Here is a 19,946-nt window from a genome sequence, read left to right as displayed (position 1 = left end):
ACACCACTGGGTCCATAGGTCAGTTTTAGGCAGCAAACAATAGAAAATGTACCGGTACTCAGTACCCCCTCAAAAAAAAAGCCCTGCTCGTACCTCTTCTGTTCACTACCTAAGCTCCCTGGCTCATATAATGGATTAGAAATGCTCACTTCGTCTTCTTTTTCTATCCAAATCCTAGGAGCAGCTCGATGAGTGAATACGCATGTGCAGTAACCTCAAGTCCGGAAATGCGATGTGACTACACATGCGCAGTCGCAGTGCGGGAGACTTCAAGGCCGGAAGCTGTTAGTGTGTGGGTGAATCTTCTTCGTTGCTTGACCTGGAGGAGGTGGTGGTGGATAGTGATGGTTCGTAGCCGGAGTCGGTCGCCGCCAGGAGCTCGTAGAGGTAATGTATCGGGAGATCGAAGTTTTTCGTCACCTCGACGTTAGAAGCGCAGTTCGTTGTGTTGTAGAAAGCAGGTTCGGGCTAGTAAAACAGTAATAGATTTTTCCCTTATACCTGTTTTAGAGTTATTGCTCTTCTGATGCAAGGTTCACGCTTTGGTTCTTTGAAACTAGGTCGTAAATCTCAATAAATGAGGCATTGCCGGCATTTTCCAACCTAGAGCAGGAGGAATTGACGAACGGCGTGAACGAAGGCGAGCTTTTTTAGATACATGTTCTTTTGTTTGTATTGTTAGACTAAGCAGGGGCGGACAGACAGTGATCTGGGCCCCCCCGGGCTCTAAGGGTCATGCACTCGGGCCCCTTACTACTGTGGGCCCTTGGTAACTGCCTACAGTCCGATGGTCTCCCCCCCCCCCCCCCCGAAGACTAAGGTAAACAGAAGGAAAGAATAACATAGCAGGTCTTAGGAGTGGGTAGTTGGATGGGGGGGGGGGGGGGGTTTGTTTGTTGTAGGGTTTTTTTTTAAGCAATATTTTTGCTCTTCTCTTCCTGCCCAAGCTTTGTCTGTCTTTATGTAACCATGCGGTGCTTTCACTTGGGCTTGATAGCAAGTATCAAGTCCTGATTACGGTTTCCCACCCCTGAGTATGCATGTGTACTCAGTAGCATTTGTTACCAACTAGTTCATAAGTACTTTCCAAGTACAAAATAATATAGTTTTTCAACCTTTTAAACTAAACCTCTGTAAAATACTTTTTTAAATGGTGTATATCTGTAGTAAAAAACACCTGCCCTTGTCCCCAAAACACTTAATACGTTTTGAAATGTTCATATGCATTAATGTTTTGTATAATTTCCTTAACATTTTAAAAACTATTATTTTTAAAGAGCGCAGAAGATCTCGTTCCACTTCCAGGGAAAGGGAGAGAAGACGACGAGAAAGGTCAAGGTCTCGAGAGAGGAGGAGAAGCCGCTCCCGATCCCCTCACAGGCGGCGATCAAGGTGAAGAGATGGTTAAATTGCATAGCATTGACTTTGTTTATTAACAAGTGTATCAAACCATTGCATCCTAGAGGCAGAGAGCACAGCTACTCTAAACTGTGTGATGGCAGTTTTCTTACTAATAATATTTCTTAACTTTTTGGGGGGATGGGGGAGGATGACGTGGGCTAAGGAGAAGCCATCTGTAATTTTTCTTCCTCCTCCTTTGAACTTCTTGCATAGTGAAACTGGAACTGGGCTGAAGCACCATGAACCTTAATTTATAGCCCTTTTTCATATGCCATCAAAAATAGCTCAAATCATTCTGGTGAGAGTCTCAGACCAGGGCTCCTTCCTGAAGCCTGTAATCAAAGATGACCCTAACTTTAGCCTTTTGTATCTGATTCCCTCCACCCCATCCCATCTGAGAATATTGCCTCTGCAGCATGTGCAGTCTTAACTTGAGAACAGAAAACATGTTATAGGAATCAATTCCCAGGTCCCAGGGTTGGGACCAGGCTGCTGGCATCGGCATTTAAAAAAGAGAGAGAGCAGCTTTTAAACTAGAAACTGGGGGAAGGCTGACAGTCGCTCAAAAGCGCATGGTTCGGAATAAGGTATCTTTTAAAGCTATCACCAAAACAGGAAAGATAGGGTATCCCGATAGTGAGGTTGCAAAACAGACCATAGTAGATCAGGTGTCCTTAAATAAAAATCAGACAAAAGATTGTAAATTAATACTGTCAAGTACTGAGCATGATGTAAATAGGAACAACAAAAATAGTTTGAAATGTCTACATGCAAATTTCAGAAGCCTAAGAAATAAGGTGGGAGAGTTAGAATATATTGCACTAAATGGAAATTAGATATAATGGACATCTCTGAGACCTGGTAGAAGGAGGAAAATCAGTGGGACATTGGTATACCAGGGTACAAATTACATCGTAGTGATAGGGTGGATCAAATTGGTGGAGGGGAGGGGTAGAATTGTATGTTAAGGAGGGCCTTGAATCAAATAAATTGAAACTTCTGCAGAAAACAAAACACATCTTGGAATCCCTATGGATTGAAATTCCATGTGTAAAGGGGAAAAGGATAGTGATGGGAGTGTACTACCCTCCGCCTGACCAGGATGAACAGACAGATGTAGAAATGTTATCAGAAATTAGGGAGGCTAACAAACTGGGCAACACGATAATAATGGGTGATTTCAATTACCCCAATATTCACTGGGTAAATGTCTGTCCCAGTGTAGCAATACTTATGTCCGTATTTAAATTGACTTGGGAAAATCCACTGCTTATTTCTGGGATAAGCATCATAAAATGGATTGAGCTTTTTTTGGGATATTGCCGGGTATTTGTGACCTGAATTGGCCACTGTTGGAAACAGGATACTTGGCTTGATGGACCTTTGGTCTGCCCCAGTGTGGCAATGCTTATGTACTAACATGGCATGCTAGGGAGATAAAATTCCTTGACGAAATCAAGGATTTCTTTATGGAGCAGTTGATACTGGAGCTGACAAGAAGGAAAATTTTAGACCTAGTCCTTAGTGGAACGCATGATCTGGTGTGGGAGGCAATGTAATGGGGCTGCTTGATAACAGTGATCATAATATGATCAGATTTGATACTAGCTTTGGAATAAGTATACACAGGAAATCCAACATGTTAGCATTTAACTTTCAAAAAGGAGACAGATAAAATGAGAAGAATGATGAATAAAAAACTTAGAGGAGTGGCTATGTGAGTCAAAAATTTACATCAGGCATGGATACTGTTCAAAAATACCATCCTGGAAGCCCAAGTCAAATATATTCTGTGTATTAAAGGAGGGAGGAATACCAAACGACAGCCGGCATGTTTAAAAAGTGAGATGAAGGAAGCTATTAGAGCTAAAAGAAAATCCTTCAGAAAATGGAAAAGGAACCAACTGAAAATAATAAGAAACAGCATAAGGAGTGTCAAGTCAAATGCAAAGCTCTGATAAGGAAGGCAAAGAGGGACTTTGAAAAAAAGATTGTGTTGGAGGCAAAAACACATAGTAAAAATGTTAGGTATATTAAAAGCAAGAAGCCGGCAGAAGAATTGGTTGGACTGCAAGATGACCGAGGGGTGAAAGGGGCAATCAGAAGACAAAGCTATAGTAGACAGATTAAATGAATTCTTTGCGTCAGTCTTCACTGAGGAAGATTTGAGAGAAATGGTATTCAAAGCTGGCGAGTCAGAGAAACTGAATGAAATCTCTATAAACATAGAGGATGTAATGGGGCAATTTGAGAAATTGAAGAGTAGCAAATTTCCTGGACTGGATGGTACTGATGGAATTCAAAAATTAACTGGCGGAACTATTGTTAGTAATATGTAATTTATCTTTAAAGTCAAGCATAGCACCGGAAGATTGGAGGGTAGCGAGTGTAACGCCTATATTTTAAAAAGGTTCCAGAGGGGATCTGGAAAATTATAGACCGGTGAGCCTGACATCGGTGCCAGGCAAAATGGTAGAGACTATTATAAAGAACAAAATTACAGAGCATATTCAAAAGCATGGATTAATGAGACAAAGCCAACATGGATTTAGTGAAGGGAAATCTTGCCTCACCAATCTATTACATTTCTTTGAAGGGGTGAAAAAACATGTGGATAAAGGTGAGCCAGTTGATACTGTGTATCTGGATTTTCAAAACGCGTTTGATAAAGTACCTCATGAAAGACTCCTGAGGAAATTGGAGAGTCATAGGATAGGAGTTAGTGTCCTATTATGGATTAAAAACTGGTTAAAAGATAGAAAACAGGAGTAGGGTTAAATGGTCAGTATTCTCCATGGAGAAGGGTAGATAGTGGGGTTCCCCAGGGGTCTGTGCTGGGACTGCTGCTTTTTAACATATTTATAAATGATCTAGAGATGGGAGTAACTAGTGGTTACCTCATCTCAAAAAAGATATAGTGGAATTAGAAAAGGTACAGAGAAGGGCGACAAAAATGATAAAGGGGATGGGACGACTTCCTCTGAGGAAAGGCTGAAGCGTCTAGGGCTCTTCAGCTTGGAGAAAAGACAGCTGAGGGTAGATATGATAGAGGTCTATAAAATAATGAGTGGAGTGGAATGGGTAGACATGAATCATTTGTTTACTCTCTCCAAAAAATACTAGTACTAGGGGGCATGCGATGAAGCTACAAAGTACTAAATGTAATACGAATCGGAGATTTTCTTCATTCATCCTGTAATTAAACTCTGGAATTTGTTGTCAGAGAGTGTGGTACAGGCAGTTATCTTAGCGGGGTTTTAAAAAGGTCTGGACGGCTTCCTAATGGAAAAGTCCATAGACCATTATTAAATTGACTTGGGGAATAGCCACTGCTTATTTCCAGGATAGCATAAAACGTATTGAACTTTTTTGTGATCTTGCCAGGTATTTGTGACCTGGATTGGCCACTGTTGGAGACAGGATGCTGAGCTTGATGGACCTTTGGTCTGTCCCAGTGTGGCAATACTTATGTACTTATGGCAGTGCCACTGACTTTCCAAATTGGCCATAAACATATTACATTAATAGTATTGCAGCCCCTTAAAAACACAAAAACAAAATAGAATCAGTTGTCTCCTTCTGCATTTATTTCTTTAATTAATCAGTTTTATTTAAATACATTAGTCATGTTAAGCTAGAATGTCATTTGTTTTGTTCTTTGCTGCTAACTTGTGATTTTAAGATTCTAGGTCGCCCAGAAGACACAGATCATCTTCCAATTCCCCTACAAGACTGAAAGAAAGGCGTGATGATGACAAAGACCATAAGGACTCTAAAAGTGGTGGGCCTCCAAAGGAGCGGCAGATAACTGGTAAGATCTTGGTTTTGGCCACAGAACTTTACAGAGTCTTCTGTGTTAGATTTTGTCGTTGGTTAGAAAAAATATGTGTTTAGATGGTTGGATTATCCTCTTGCAGCAGAAGAGGTAATAGTGCACTCATCAAACAAAATACATTTTGTTTGTTTTTTGGAGGAGTAGCCTAATGGTTACACCAGTGGGCTGAAAACCAGGGAAAGTCTGTACAAATCCCACTGCAGCAAGTTACTTAATCCTCTGTTGCCTCGGGTACAGGTTTACATTGTGAGCCCTCAAGGGACAGAAAAATACCTACACTGCTTTGATAGTTTTCTGGCTTCCAGGCAATATATAAGAAAAAATAAAATATTTTCTTTCTGTTAAGTAGCTTCCCAGTATTCTAGAACCTGTGGGATAGTTGTGTCCATCAACTAGCAGGTAGAGAGAGAAAATACTGAGCTGGACTGGATGCCAGGAAATGTCTCTGCTTAGTTTCCAGTTCTTTATCTCCAGCAAGTGAATGGACACACTTTTCTGGTTCTGAGTGCTTTGCTGCTGGTCCAGTTGGTCAGCTAATCCCCAGTTGAGCTTTTTGGTTAGCTTGAGTCTGCAGGGTCATAACTGGAGGTTTTCAGATCCTGGTCTCTGGTGCCCTGTAACTATACTTCTTCCCTCCTTTCACCTCTCCCCCTGTTCTGTGGAACTTTTTTTTTTTTTTCCAGCATAACAACCTTTTAGGGAAGGAGAGGTTCGCTGGTGAGCGTGGGACAGAGTATCAGTCTTGAGACTTTGAGAAGACTTGTGGAGACTGAGCTTGGAGGGATAACATAAGAATGGGTTAGATTAATGGTCCATCTAGCCTAGTATCCTGTTTCCAACAGTGGCCAATCCAGGTCACAAGTACCTAGCAGAAACTCATATAGTCCAAAACAAGCTAGGAGTGATGCCGCTTGGCAACAAAAAAATCAAATTATAGAAAAAATGTCTCGCCCAGAGAGTAACAAACTCACGTTTTTATTCTCACAAATGATCTATTAATTATATACTCTTCAATTTGTTACATTTTTTTAAAATTTTTGAAACATTTTAAACAAATTTTAAAAAAGGACAGAGGCATCAGATGGCCAGCAAGGCAAGCTAACTATCAAACCTCTTACAGCACACAGCTATTCAAAGTCCAAGCATTTTAGTAGCATTCATCAATTGTTTGCCTCTATGTACCTGAACTCTTAAGTGTGTTGAAGTCCATGTGTTTGTGAAGTTAAGTGGTTGCTGATTTTTTATATATATATATATATTATGAAGTCTGAATTTTAAAAATTTGTCCTGTTGGGTTTTGTGATTATTTTTTGATATGGCGACCAAAATCGAACACAATACTCAAGGTGAGATCACACCATGGAGCGATACAGAGGCATTATAGTATATTCTTGGTCTTATTTACCATCCCTTTCCTAATATTTCCTAGCTTTTGCATTTTTGGCCACCACCATATTCTGGGCAGAAGATTTCAGCTTATTGTCTATGACACCTAGATCTTTTTCTTGGGTTCTGACTTCCAAAGTGGACCCTATTATCAGGTAACTGATTTGATTTATTCTTCACAATGTGCATCACTTTGCATTTGTCCACAGTAAATGTCATCTGCTATTTGGATGCCCAGTCTTCCAATTTCCTAAGGTCTTCCTGCAATTTCTCACAGTACGCCTGTGTTTTAACAACTTTGAATATTTTTGTATCTGCAAAATTAATCACCTCACTTGTTCCGATTTCCAGATCTTTTCTAAATATATTAGATAGCACTGGTCCCAGTACAGATCCCTGTGGTACTCCACTGTTCACCCTCCTTCCATTGAGAAAAATCTCCATTTAACCTCTTTTGTCCAATAACCAGTTCTTAATCCACAACAGAACATTGCCTCCTATCCCATGACTCTATTTTCTCAGGAGTCTCTCTTAAATCAACCACTGCGCTGTCTAGTATTTAGAATCGCCCAATATGGCAATGAATCTCCAGGGGCAAGGGGCATTTAGGTCAAACATCAGATACTTACCATCACAAGGAAAAACCTGATTACGTCTACAGTCAGTCACCAGTCGTGGAGTTAATTATTCACTAGGTAGTGGGGCCCAATAATGTGGCTATTATGCGCAATAGATGGTTAGTCTCCTTGAAAATCTTGTATTACTTTGTCTGGGATTGTTGCACTTAATTGTTGAAAAATAGATGTGGAAAATAGGGGGGGGGGAGGGGGGGGGGGTCTTTGGGAATTGCCTCTAACAGTTTTTAGATTAAACCTCCAGACTGTTTCTTTTAAACTTGCCTTACTGTTTTTCTGTTTGCTTGAAGAGATCTGCAGATTGTTTAAGCCTTATAGAGATCAGACATGGGAGATTTTATGACCCTTAATGTGAAAGGGTTAAATTCACCAATTGGGCTTCTTTATATAAAAGAAGATTTTGCTTGGGGATAGGGTTTGGGGTCTAAGGGGGTAACTTGAAGAGAGGAGTTATAATGGGAGCTCTGGCTCTACGGAATGAGATGTTTGGGGGTGGGTGAAGGAGTTGGGGATTTACTTAGGTTGTCTGTATGTTTAATGTTGTACACCACTGATTGTGAATGGTTTGCTGTTTTTCAAATCTCAATAAAAATTTATTGTTAAAAAAAGATTTTGCTTATCGGTTACATACAGATGTAATGTTTATACAAGAGACACATTTGTTGCCTAAGTATGAATACCTATTACATCACAAACTTTATAATAAAATTAGCTTCTAATAAGCTTTCAGCAAAAACAAAAGAAATGGGTATACTTCTGTCTCTTGCTATCCCATGGCTGATACATAAAGTAGTAGCTAATAAAGAAGGAAGATATATACTTTTAAAGATGTAGTTATATCAACAGAGATTTACCTTCAATATTTATGCTTGTAATACACAACAGGGGGCTTTCTTTGATTTGCTTACTGTTGTGAAACGCCTGGGCTTAACCTGCAGCCACTTTGAGGGTCTATCCCCAGGTCAGGTCTGCTGCTTGTGCTCTACACTAGCATCCTCCTCCCACTGAGGTCACAACCGCCTCTAGACGAGTCTCCCACTCTAATTATCCCCAGTGATTTTTAGGTTACTGGGGCCACCTTCAAAATTCTGCTGCCCGTCTCGTCTTCCGCCAGGGTCGCTTTACTCATACTAACCCTCTCCTCAAGACCCTTCACTGGCTCCCTATCCGTTTTCGCATCCTGTTCAAACTTCTTCTACTAACCTATAAATGTACTCACTCTGCTGCTCCCCAGTATCTCTCCACACTCGTCCTTCCCTACACCCCTTCCCGTGCACTCCGCTCCATGGATAAATCCTTCTTATCTGTTCCCTTCTCCACTACTGCCAACTCCAGACTTCGCACCTTCTGTCTCGCTGCACCCTACGCCTGGAATAAACTTCCTGAGCCCCTACGTCTTGCCCCATCCTTGGCTACCTTTAAATCTAGACTGAAAGCCCACCTCTTTAACATTGCTTTTGACTCGTAACCACTCGCCTCCACCTACCCTCCTCTCTTCCTTCCCGTTCACATTAATTGATTTGATTTGCTTACTTTATTTTTTTTTTTTTGTCTATTAGATTGTACGCTCTTTGAGCAGGGACTGTCTTTCTTCTATGTTTGTGCAGCGCTGCGTACGCCTTGTAGCGCTATAGAAATGCTAATTCCATATCATCAAGCTGATCAATCCATAGACTGGTGGGTTGTGTCCATCTACCAGCAGGTGGAGATAGAGAGCAAACTTTTGCCTCCCTATATGTGGTCATGTGCTGCCGGAAACTCCCCAGTATGTTCTCTATCTCAGCAGGTGGTGGTCACACACAGCAGCAGCTCTGGCTAGGCCTCCAAGCCTAATTTTTAGGTTTTGTTGAGGCCTGGGGTTGAGGGCTCTTTTGAGCAAGTGCAAACCTGGTGGTGCCAGGTCCCTCCTTTTCTCCCCCCTCCCGCTGGCTCCGTTAAAAAAAAAAAAAAAATTTTAAACGTCTTTAAAGGCGTTTAATTCGACGTTTCTTTAAACGTTCATTGCAGCTACTCACTGGGACACCAGTTCGTTACAGCTCGGAGCGGCAAGCAGGTAATTTTACCTTTTTATAGCGGGCAGGGGGTTCCCCGATTCTTCTCCTCGTGGCAATGGCGTCAGAGGGCGAGGGCGCAAAGGGTCGCTCCCCGGATCGCTGGAGCGCTTCTAGAGGGGATGCGGGGGTTTTACAACCTGATTCGCCCTTGAGGGTGATAGTTTAGTGACCGATGAATGTCCCGGTCGTTCCTCCGGCGTGGCGGTTTTTTCCCGCCATAAACGCCCATCCCCCGCTCCTCGCCTCCGCCATCTTGGCCGGCCACGCGGCTCGGACGGCTTCTTCGTGGGCCGCCCTTGAGGTTGGAGACATTAATGCCATGAACGCCCTTAATTTGGGCGACGGCACAAAAGCGGCTAAAGTTAAGCGCCGTTCTTCCCGCGCGGCTCCTTCACGGAGTTTCGCGCCGGACGCCATTTTGGATGCGCAGCATGTCTCTCCCCCGCTATTGCGAGCGCCGGTTGAGAGTGCGTCTAGGGCTGTTGCCCAGGCTGCGGAAGTGCACAGTCTGGGGGGTTTCTCCCCCGAGTTTGTTTTGCTGCTGCATCAGGCTTTCCTCATGCAAAACGCTGCCCCTGCTCCCTCTTCTGATAAAGAGGTTGAGGTTCCCAGAGGTAAACGCCCTCGGGTTGATTTCCAGGCCTTGGAGGACTTTTGTCTCCTCCGATGTAGATGAGGGCAGCGTGTCTGAGGTCTCCCAACGATCCTTTGCGGATTCCTTGGAGGAGATAGATCCCCGCTCGGATGGAGCGGATGACCCCTCTGCAGCGCGGCTTTTTAGCCCAGAGGATTTGCCCAACCTGTTGTTACAGGCCATGGACACTTTGAAGATTTCCTCTCCGGAGGACGTCTCTCCCTCAGCCCCTGTTGGCTCTGCCATTATGCTGGGGACGAAGCGCCCGCCTAGAACCTTCCACGTGCATGATGCCATGCACACCTTAATTGCGGCTCAATGGGATGTCCCGGAAACGAGCCTTAAAGTGGCTAGGGCTATGTCCCGCCTCTATCCTTTGGCTGTGAGTGAACGTGAGGCCTATCTGTGGCTTAACGTGGATTCTTTAATCACTGCGGTGACTAAGAAAACGGCGTTGCCGGTGGAAGGTGGCACGGCCCTAAAGGACGCCCAAGACAGAAGATTGGAGGCGGCCTTAAGGTCGTCCTTTGAGGCAGCTGCTTTAAGTTTGCAGGCCTCAGTTTGCGGCTCCTATGTGGCCAGGGCGTGCCTGACTATGGTGCAGCGGGCTTCCCCCTCGGATCATTCCTTGAGGGCTGATTGGCCGGCCCTGGAATCGGGCTTAGCCTATTTGGCAGACTTGCTGTATGATGTCTGGAGAGCCTCAGCTAAAGGCATGGCTCAGACAGTCTCTGCGCGGCGGTGGCTTTGGCTGAAACATTGGTCTGCTGACCACGCCTCTAAATCCCGCCTGGCTAGATTGCCTTTTAAAGGCAAGCTGCTCTTTGGGGTCGAGCTGGACAAAATCGTGACCGATCTCGGCACGTCTAAGGGCAAGAAATTACCAGAGGTCAGGGCTCGGGTTAGTACTCGTCCCGGTACCTCCAGAGGACGGTTGCAGGAAGCCCGTCGGTACCCGCCCGGGCAAGTCGGGTTCCTCTGCCCCCTCTTCCTTCAAGAGGAATTTCTCCCCCAAGCAGCATTCCTTTCGCAGAGACCGCCGTCCCGGAGGTGCTCCCTCCGGTCCTCCCCCAGGGTCTCGTACCCAATGACGGGGCCTTGGTCCACGCCCCAGTGCAGATTGGAGGACGGCTGTCCTCGTTTCTGGGCGAGTGGACCACTATAACTTCAGACGCGTGGGTGCTGGAAGTCATCAGAGACGGCTACAAGCTAGAGTTCTGCCAACCCTTAAGAGACGGGTTTGTACTCTCTCCCTGCAAGTCTCCGGTCAAGCTGTGGTAGTGCAGCAGACCTTGGACAACCTGATCCGCCTGGGTGCGGTCGTTCCGGTGCCAAAAAATCAGATTGGCAAGGGACGTTACTCCATTTACTTTGTGGTTCCAAAGAAAGGAGGTTCTGTCCGGCCTATCCTCGACCTCAAAGGGGTCAATCGGGCCTGGAAAGTGAGGCACTTTCGCATGGAGACTCTCCGCTCTGTTATAGCGGCAGTGAAGGCAGGAGAGTTCTTGGCTTCCTTGGACATCAAGGAAGCGTACCTGCATATTCCCATCTGGCCTCCTCTCCAACGCTTTCTGCGTTTTACAGTCCTGAGACGACACTTCCAGTTCAGAGCCCTCCCTTTCGGGTTGGCTACTGCTCCGCGGACCTTTTCCAAAGTAATGGGGGTCATAGCGGCCTTCCTGCTAAGGAAGGAGTACAAGTCCATCCTTATCTGGACGACTGGTTGATCCGAGCCCCCTCTTATGCAGAGTGCGGCAAAGCTATGGACCGGGTAGTTGCTCTTTTGAGCTCCCTGGGATGGATCATCAACTGGAAGAAGAGCCAGCTGCGCCCGACTCAGTCCCTGGAGTATCTGGGAGTTCGATTCGACACCCAAGTGGGCAGAGTGTTCCTGCCAGACAATCGGATTGTCAAGCTTCAGGCTCAGGTGGACTAGTTCCTAGTAGCCTCTCCTATTCGGGCTTGGGACTACGTGCAGCTGTTGGGCTCTATGACGGCCACGATGGAAGTAGTGCCCTGGGCCAGGGCTCATATGAGACCACTACAGCTATCTCTGCTGCTGCGCTGGACTCCGATGTCGGAGGATTATGCTGTGCGCCTTCCCGTGGACCCAGCAGTGCGCAAGGCGCTGAGCTGGTGGACGCAGACAGACAAGTTGTCTGCAGGATTGCCTCTGGTGACCCCAGAGTGGATTGTCGTCACGACAGACGCCTCTTTGATGGGCTGGGGAGCCCACTGCTTGGGAAGGACAGCGCAGGGGCTCTAGTCTCCTGCAGAGGCAAGTGGTCTATTAACCTCCTGGAACTCAGAGCCATTCGGTTGGTGTTATTGGAGTTCATCCCGGTACTGGTGGTGAAGCCTGTACGGGTCCTGTCGGACAATGCCACGGCTGTGGCCTATATCAACCGCCAGGGAGGTACCAAGAGCGCCCCTCTAGCCAAGGAGGCTATGAGTCTTTGCCAGTGGGCGGAAGTGAACCTGGAGCAGCTTTCAGCGGCCCACATTGCCGGAGTCATGAATGTCAAGGCGGACTTTCTCAGTCGCCATACCTTGGAGCCCGGAGAGTGGCAACTATCTGCTCAGGCGTTCTTGGACATCACGAAGCGCTGGGGCCAGCCGAGCCTAGATCTGATGGCGTCATCGGCCAATTGCCAAGTGCCGCGCTTTTTCAGCAGAGGACGGGACCCTCGATCCCTGGGAGTAGATGCTCTTCTCCAACAGTGGCCGACACAAGAGCTCCTCTATGTGTTCCCGCCCTGGCCCATGTTGGGCAGAGTGCTAGACCGGGTGGCAAAGCATCCCGGCAGGGTAATCCTGGTGGGTCCGGATTGGCCCAGACGTCCCTGGTATGCGGACTTGTTCAGGCTCTCAGTCGACGATCCTCTGCGGCTGTCAGTGGAGCAGGGCCTGTTACATCAGGGTCCCGTGGTGATGGAGGATCCCTCTCCCTTTGGTCTTACGGCCTGGCTATTGAGCGGCAGCGTCTGAGGAAGAAGGGCTTCTCAGACAAGGTCATCGCCACTATGCTGAGAGCGAGGAAGCGCTCTACTTCTACTGCTTACGCCAGGGTTTGGCGTATCTTTGCAGCATGGTGTGAAGCAGGCTCACTTTCTCCCTTCACTGCTCCAATTTCTTCAGTGTTGGCGTTCCTACAAGAAGGTCTGGAGAAAGGCCTGTCGCTCAGTTCCCTTAAAGTCCAGGTAGTGGCTCTGGCTTGCTTCAGGGGCCGCCTGAAGGGTGCTTCCCTGGCTTCGCAGCCAGATGTGGTGCGCTTTCTCAAGGGAGTTAATCACCTGCGCCCTCCTCTGCACTCAGTGGTGCCTGCGTGGAATCTCAACCTGGTGCTAAGAGCATTGCAGAAGCCGCCTTTGGAACCCTTGTCGAGGGCATCTCTGAAAGACCTGACGTTGAAAGCAGTCTTTTTGGTGGCTATCACTTCAGCCAGAAGAGTTTCCGAGCTCCAGGCGCTCTCATGTCGAGAGCCTTTTCTGCAGTTCACTGAGGCAGGAGTGACTATTCGCACAGTGCCTTCCTTCCTGCCCAAGATTGGTTCTCGCTTCCATGTGAATCAGCAGCTCTGTCTCCCTTCCTTTCGTAGGGAGGACTACCCAGAGGAGTACTCCGCTCTTGAATATCTGGATGTGAGACGAGTCATCATCAGATACTTGGAAGTGACCAATGATTTCCGGAAATCGGATCATCTGTTTGTCCTGTTTGCAGGTCCTCGTAAGGGTCTGCAGGCTGCTAAGCCTACAGTGGCAAGATGGGTCAAGGAAGCCATTGCAGCGGCTTATGTGGCCGCGGGGAAGGTGCCGCCTATCCAGCTGAAGGCTCACTCCACGAGAGCTCAGGCGGCCTCGATGGCAGAGGCCGGATCCGTCTCCTTGGAAGAGATATGCAAGGCGGCAACGTGGGCTTCGGCTCATACATTCTCCAAGCATTACCGTTTGACTGTGGCTGCACGGGCGGAGGCCCGGTTTGGAGCTTCAGTGTTGAGGTCAGGGATTTCTATGTCCCGCCCTGGGTGAGTACTGCTTCGGTACATCCCACCAGTCTATGGATTGATCAGCTTGATGATATGGAAGGTAAAATTATGTATAATCATACCTGATAATTTTCTTTCCATTAATCATAGCTGATCAATCCATAGCCCCTCCCAGATATCTGTACTGTTTATATTCTGGTTGAATTTTAGGTTCAGGTTTAGCCTTCAGTTACTTCAGGAGGACTTCGTGTTCAAGTTCTTCTTTCACTTGGATTCTTCAAGAGTTGAGACGAGTTTGTGTTACAGTGAGCTGCTGCATTCCTCTCCCCTCCGTTTTACGGGGCTGGATTGAGACATAAATTCTGCCGGCACTCCCTCCCGCTTCGTGCGGCTGTAGGGCAGCTTTGTACCCCTCCCGCTTCGGCGGTGTTAGGGTCAGTCAGCTCCTCCCGCGGTTGCGGTTGCAGGATAAGCCAGATCCCCCCGCATCGGCGGGTGTGGTGTCCCTCCCCCGCTCCGCGGGGATGAGCTGGACGGATTCCCCTCCCCCACTTGTGTGGGGATGAGCTGGGTTAATTCCCCTCCCCCGTTTCGGCGGTGGTGAGCTGGGCAGAGTGTCCCTTCGTGGGTGTAATTCTCTAAGTGCTGAGTCCTGCGGATGGAGCTTTGATATCGACATACTGAGGAGTTTCCGGCAGCACATGACCACATATAGGGAGGCAAAAGTTTGCTCTCTATCTCCACCTGCTGGTAGATGGACACAACCCACCAGTCTATGGATTGATCAGCTATGATTAATGGAAAGAAAATTATCAGGTATGATTATACATAATTTTACCATAGTAGTAGTAGTAGCCACCTTCTGTGGGCCACAGTTCTCAGAAAGCAGTCACAGACCCAACACACAAATCACCAAGATTCTTTGTCAGTCCGGTCAAGAAGAGCAAACAGTTTTGGTCTCATAAAAATTGAACACTAAACAAAAAAAATGTGCAATTGGCAAACAATAACATGTAACTGAAATATGGATCAATTATAACACTAACTAAATATCTATATTCTGTCTAAACAGTATCTGGGAAGGACATATAACTGTTCACAGAGCCTCGGCAAAGAGATATCTCTTTCATTTCTGGCTAGGACTGAAGCAACAGCACTACTGGGTAATTTTTCAAAACTCCAGGCCAATTGGAGCCCAGAACAGTCAAGTTTTAAATAACTGGTTACATCGCTACAGACACTTCCTATTTTCTGTGTCAAATAAAGAAAGACAAATGATTCCTCTGTAACAGCTTTAAGCATAAATATGCACCGTCTGCTGGCCAAACAGGAGCAATAAACACTTCAGAACATAATGCAAGAAAATATCTATTTTACATGCTTAAAGCACACCATTTCTTCACTTACCAAATTTCTTGCTGAACACCTGGAAGTAGAGTTAATGGGGAAGATTTGAATCTTATACTAGATCTGCATTTAGATAACATGGCACCCACAGTAGGTTATGCTAATAAGGAAAGAGCATCATTAATTAGATTTATGGAACACTGGTGTCTTCTGGGTTTTGGGGGGTCAGTTTTTGCCTTCCTTATGGAAATTTCCAGAAATCTTGCTTCTAGACTTCTTTGAAACTTTTCTAATTCTGTTCTATCTTTTTTTTGAGATACAGTGACCAAAATTGAACACAGTGCTCAAGGTGAAGTCGCAGCATGGAGCGATACTGAGGCATTTTAATATAGCAGAATTAGAAAAGGCTGGACTTGGACAGTTTTCAGTATTTGGGCTTACCGATCTGTAGTTTCCTGGATTATCTGTCTTCCACACAGGCTCTCTGCTTCTAATGTACCTGAAAAAGATTTTGCTATTAGTTTTTGCCTCTATAGCAAGCTTCTTTTCAAATTCTTTTAGCCTTTAGTAGCCTAGTGGTTAGTGCAGTGGACTTTTATCCTGGGGAACTGAGTTAGATTCCCACTGCAGCTCCTTGTGACTGGGCAAGTCACTTAACCCTCCATTGCCCCTGGTACAAAATAAGTACCTGAATATATGTAAACCGCTTTGAATGTAGTTGCAAAAACCTCAGAAAGGCGGTATATCAAGTCCCATTTCCCTTCCCCTTTATCAATACCTCGCTTGCTAGCATTCATTCTGCTTCCAGTTTTCTTCAGTTGGATTTTTTTTTTTTCTAAAAGATGTTCTTTTGAGTAAATAGCCACCTTCTCCCCATCTTTTAATGGTATTGTTTTGGCCTGCCTTCCTCTTTTTTTTTTAAGAATACACCTGGTCTGGGCTTCCAAGATGGTATTTTTAAGCAATGTCCATGCCCAACCTTTGAAGCTGCTCCTTTTCAGCTTTTTTTTTTTTTTTTTTACACACTTTCCTTATTTTACCATGGTTGCCCTTTCATAAGTTAAATGCTGTTCCAGTAGATTTCTTTAGTGTATGAGATCTAAAATGGCTCTCCTTCTTGTCAGTTGCTGGACCAGCTTCTCCATAAAGCAGTTATTCTATTAGGAATTTACCTCCCTAGATTTCCTGATGTGACATTTATCCTGTGAATATTGAGGTAATTGAAATCATCCATTAGTGTTGCCAAATTTGCTAGCTTCTCTAACTTCTGTTAACATTTCATTATCTCTTTGTTCTGACCTGGCAGAGGGCAGTATAGCCCTACCAGTATTATCTTTCCCGTCATATATGGAATTTCTATCCATAAGGATTCTGTTTTACTATCTGTTTCTTGCTGAATTTTTATTCTGTTAGTCTCAATTCCATCTTTAAACTATATTCCCACCCCCTTCAGTTTGGTCCGTTTTATCATTGCGATATAATTTGTACCCTGGTAAGTGTCATTGGTTATCTTCCTTCTGCGAGGTCTTTGAGATGTCTATTATATCTATTTCTTCTTTTAGTGCTATATACTCTCCCACCTTAACTTTTAGGCTTCTAGCATTTGTATGAGGACATTTCAAAGTGTGTTCTTTTTGTTTGCGTAGATAAGCTGCTTAGCAGTTGACAAGGATAATTTGCAGCATTTACTCTTCTCTACTAAAGGTTCTTATCTTTTGCCTTTGTTGCAACCTCTCTGTCAGGGTTCTGTAATTTTCATGTTTTGATAGTATCCTTCAGATACCTCACGTTGAACTATGAGCTTCTGAGGGACTGTCAAACTTTCCTCCAAATTCTAAAAACTTCTCTTTCTCTGCTTCCTTGGTGTGCAAACCAATCTCATGCATATTCCTTGTGGATATCTTGAAAACCTGACTATATGGGGTTCCCTCAGGACAGGTTTGGGAATTGGTGCTCTACAGGTCTGTGCTAGGGTGCGCCACTGGGTTCAGTTTTCTGCCAGAGGAAGGCCCTATGTTGGTGCTGAAACTGCTTTATAACACCAGGAGCAAGTATAGCTGAAAACAGCATAGGCAAGGGAAGGAGCACCATGCTTGCTGCCAGTGGGACCTGGGAAGACCTGGGAGGGGAAGTACTCGAACCAGTGTGGGTAGTAGGGAAGTCTAGTAGACTTGCATATAGGTCGGTCGCTCCCCTTGACTTTTGAGATTAAGAATGATCAAAATTTTGCAACCTGTATGCAAGTATATACAGTAAGCTACTTAAATAAAAAGCTGTCACTTTGTTTTATCTGTTAATATTTTCTTTTCTCTTATACACGAGTTTATAACGTGTTTGAACTAAAATTGGTGTAACAGATTTGTGTTGAACGTAATGAAAATAAGTTTGGTATCTGTGATAACATTAATTTTATGTCTTGATGCTATTTTTGCATAAATGGGTATGATATTGCCCAGAAAAATTGCAAAACATTTATGCTACTTTTCATATATTGCAGTGTAATTTTGTTTAAACCCAATGTAGTTTTGTATCTTTTCCCATTTGTTCAAAAATACATCTGAAATGAATCAAATAGTGTCACAAGCTGAACACCAATAACCAAACTACAACACTTATGTACTTAATCTCTGAAACATTGACCAGTACGTAGGTCTAAGATACGAGCTATGGCAGAGTTAATAATCACGTTTGCTTACATTACGATAATGAATAACACCGGTTATATGTATCAGGTTATTTCTTATATAGAAAAGGTTTTGCACATATCATAAAGTTGTGTTACACTGTACAAGATCTTTTCTCTTAGTCTTTTTTTAGTCTGTTTACCTTGATCTTAATGGTAAGGCTGTTTACAAATACCAAATTAAATTAAATACATGTCCTTGAAAGATGTTATCCCAGAGTCTCTCAAAGGCCTTGGTATTCAAATTAAGGATTACTAAAACATTTGGGAAGGACTTGGCAATTCTGATAAGTGGATTAATGCAGATAGCTGTATGGTAGAGCTGCTGATCACACGGCTTCTACGGTGAGCTTTCCACAAAATAATGCCCATGGGATGCAGTATTCAATGAGCATAGAAATTGTCATGTTAAAAATACACAGAAGAAAAAATAAAAAGAAGCAAACTTTTATTAACTAGTCTCTCTACTCTTTTTGCCCATAGTTTTAAAATTTGAATTTTCTGGCACAGCATTAACAGACTGTAGAAGGTACAATAGAGCCTAGTTCAATCTTCATACCCTCTCCGGCTCCCACCCACCCCTAGCTCAACTCTTCATTTATAGTTAGTTATTCTAACAATTATTCTAATTAGGACAAGAGGAGAGTTTTCATAAGTTTTAATTACATTTAATTAGCTTCTGAGAAACAAACACTAAATAATTATGTCACATAATTTTAAAGCTCTTTATATTCATCTGATATCCGTAGTACCTTAAGTTTTAATTAAACAGTTCTATAATACTAAGATGCAGACAGCAGTCCAGCACGAAGAGGGGTGCTATCCAGTCTTTTGCATTGAGTGTCACATATATGATTATCTCCCAGTTGGTGACAGGTTATATGTGTGTGCCTGATGCAAAGAGCTCCTAGCTCTTGGAGAATAAGTCCGTTCTCTTGAGGCTACAGTAGCAGACTTGGGGGAGCTGATGGAGACAAGGGTATATAGAGGAGACCTACAAGGACATTGTAGAGAAGTCCTACCTCCAGTCTGGCAACCCTTGTGCTGGTTTGGAGGAGGGATGTCTCCTAAAAGGAGAGCATCACCGTGGTGAAGCTGGAAGTAATCCTGTAGCCAGGACCAGCCCACCAGGGGATGCAATTATCCTCTCACATCAAGATGTGTGTCCAGGAGTTCTGCCCAGGAGAGAAGGGTTGGGTTGGCTATTGTAGTTGGTGATTTGATTATTAGGCATGTAGATAGTTGGGTGGCTGGTGGATGTGAGGATCGCCTGGTGACTTGGCTGACTGGTGCAAAGGTGGAGGACCTCACGCGTCATCTGGATAGGATTTTAGATAGTGCTGGGGAGGAGCCTGCTGTCTTGGTATATGTGGGTACCAGTGACATAAGAAAATGTGGGAGGGAGGTTCTGGAAGCCAAATTTAGACTCTCTTATGTAGAAACCTGAAATCCTGAACCTCAAGGGTAGCATTTTCAGAAATGCTTCCTGTTCCACGTGCAGGGCTAAGAGACGGGCAGAGCTCCGGAGTCTCAATGCGTGGATGGGTAGATGGTGCAGGGAGGAGGGTTTTAGATTTGTTAGGAACTGGGCAACATTCTGGGGAGGGGGAGCCTATTCTGGAATGATGGGCTCCACCTTAACCAGGGTAGGACCAGGCTGCTGGCATCGGCATTTAAAAAAGGAGAGCAGCTTTTAAACTAGAAACTGGGGGAAGGCCGACAGTCATTCAAAAATGTATGGTTTGGAACTAGGTATCTTTCAACGGTCTCACCAAAACAGGGAAGATAGGGTATCCTGATAGTGAGGTTGCAGTAGACCATAGTAGACCAGGTGTCTTTAAATAAAAAGCAGATTTTTAAGATTGCAAATTATCACTGTCAACTGCTGAGCAAGATGTAAATAAGAACAACATAGTTTGAGATGTCTGTATGTAAATGCCAGAAGCCTAAGAAATAAGATGGGAGAGTTAGAATATATTGCATAAA

General features: G+C 44.7%; 1 protein-coding gene and 1 long non-coding RNA gene across 2 annotated transcripts in view; both read left to right on the top strand.

The window, feature by feature from the left end:
* Positions 1 to 227: 227 nt before the first annotated feature.
* The window catches only part of SNRNP27 (small nuclear ribonucleoprotein U4/U6.U5 subunit 27), a 37,811-nt gene continuing 18,092 nt past the window's right edge, over positions 228 to 19,946 (top strand). The window contains exons 1-2 of the mRNA XM_030202511.1: positions 228 to 387; positions 5,084 to 5,212. Of these exons, the coding sequence (XP_030058371.1) occupies positions 228 to 387; positions 5,084 to 5,212 (289 nt within the window). The remainder of the gene's footprint in view (positions 388 to 5,083; positions 5,213 to 19,946) is intronic.
* LOC115469353 lies at positions 274 to 5,159 on the top strand. The gene is made up of 3 exons (XR_003941994.1): positions 274 to 387; positions 1,278 to 1,392; positions 5,091 to 5,159. It is a non-coding gene; the product is annotated as an uncharacterized LOC115469353 (long non-coding RNA).

This window comes from Microcaecilia unicolor, chromosome 4 (genome assembly GCF_901765095.1).
Source record: "Microcaecilia unicolor chromosome 4, aMicUni1.1, whole genome shotgun sequence".
Classification (NCBI taxonomy): Eukaryota; Metazoa; Chordata; class Amphibia; order Gymnophiona; family Siphonopidae; genus Microcaecilia; species Microcaecilia unicolor.
The sequence above is the reverse complement of the archived record's forward strand: the minus strand, read 5'-3'. Positions and strand labels throughout refer to the sequence as shown.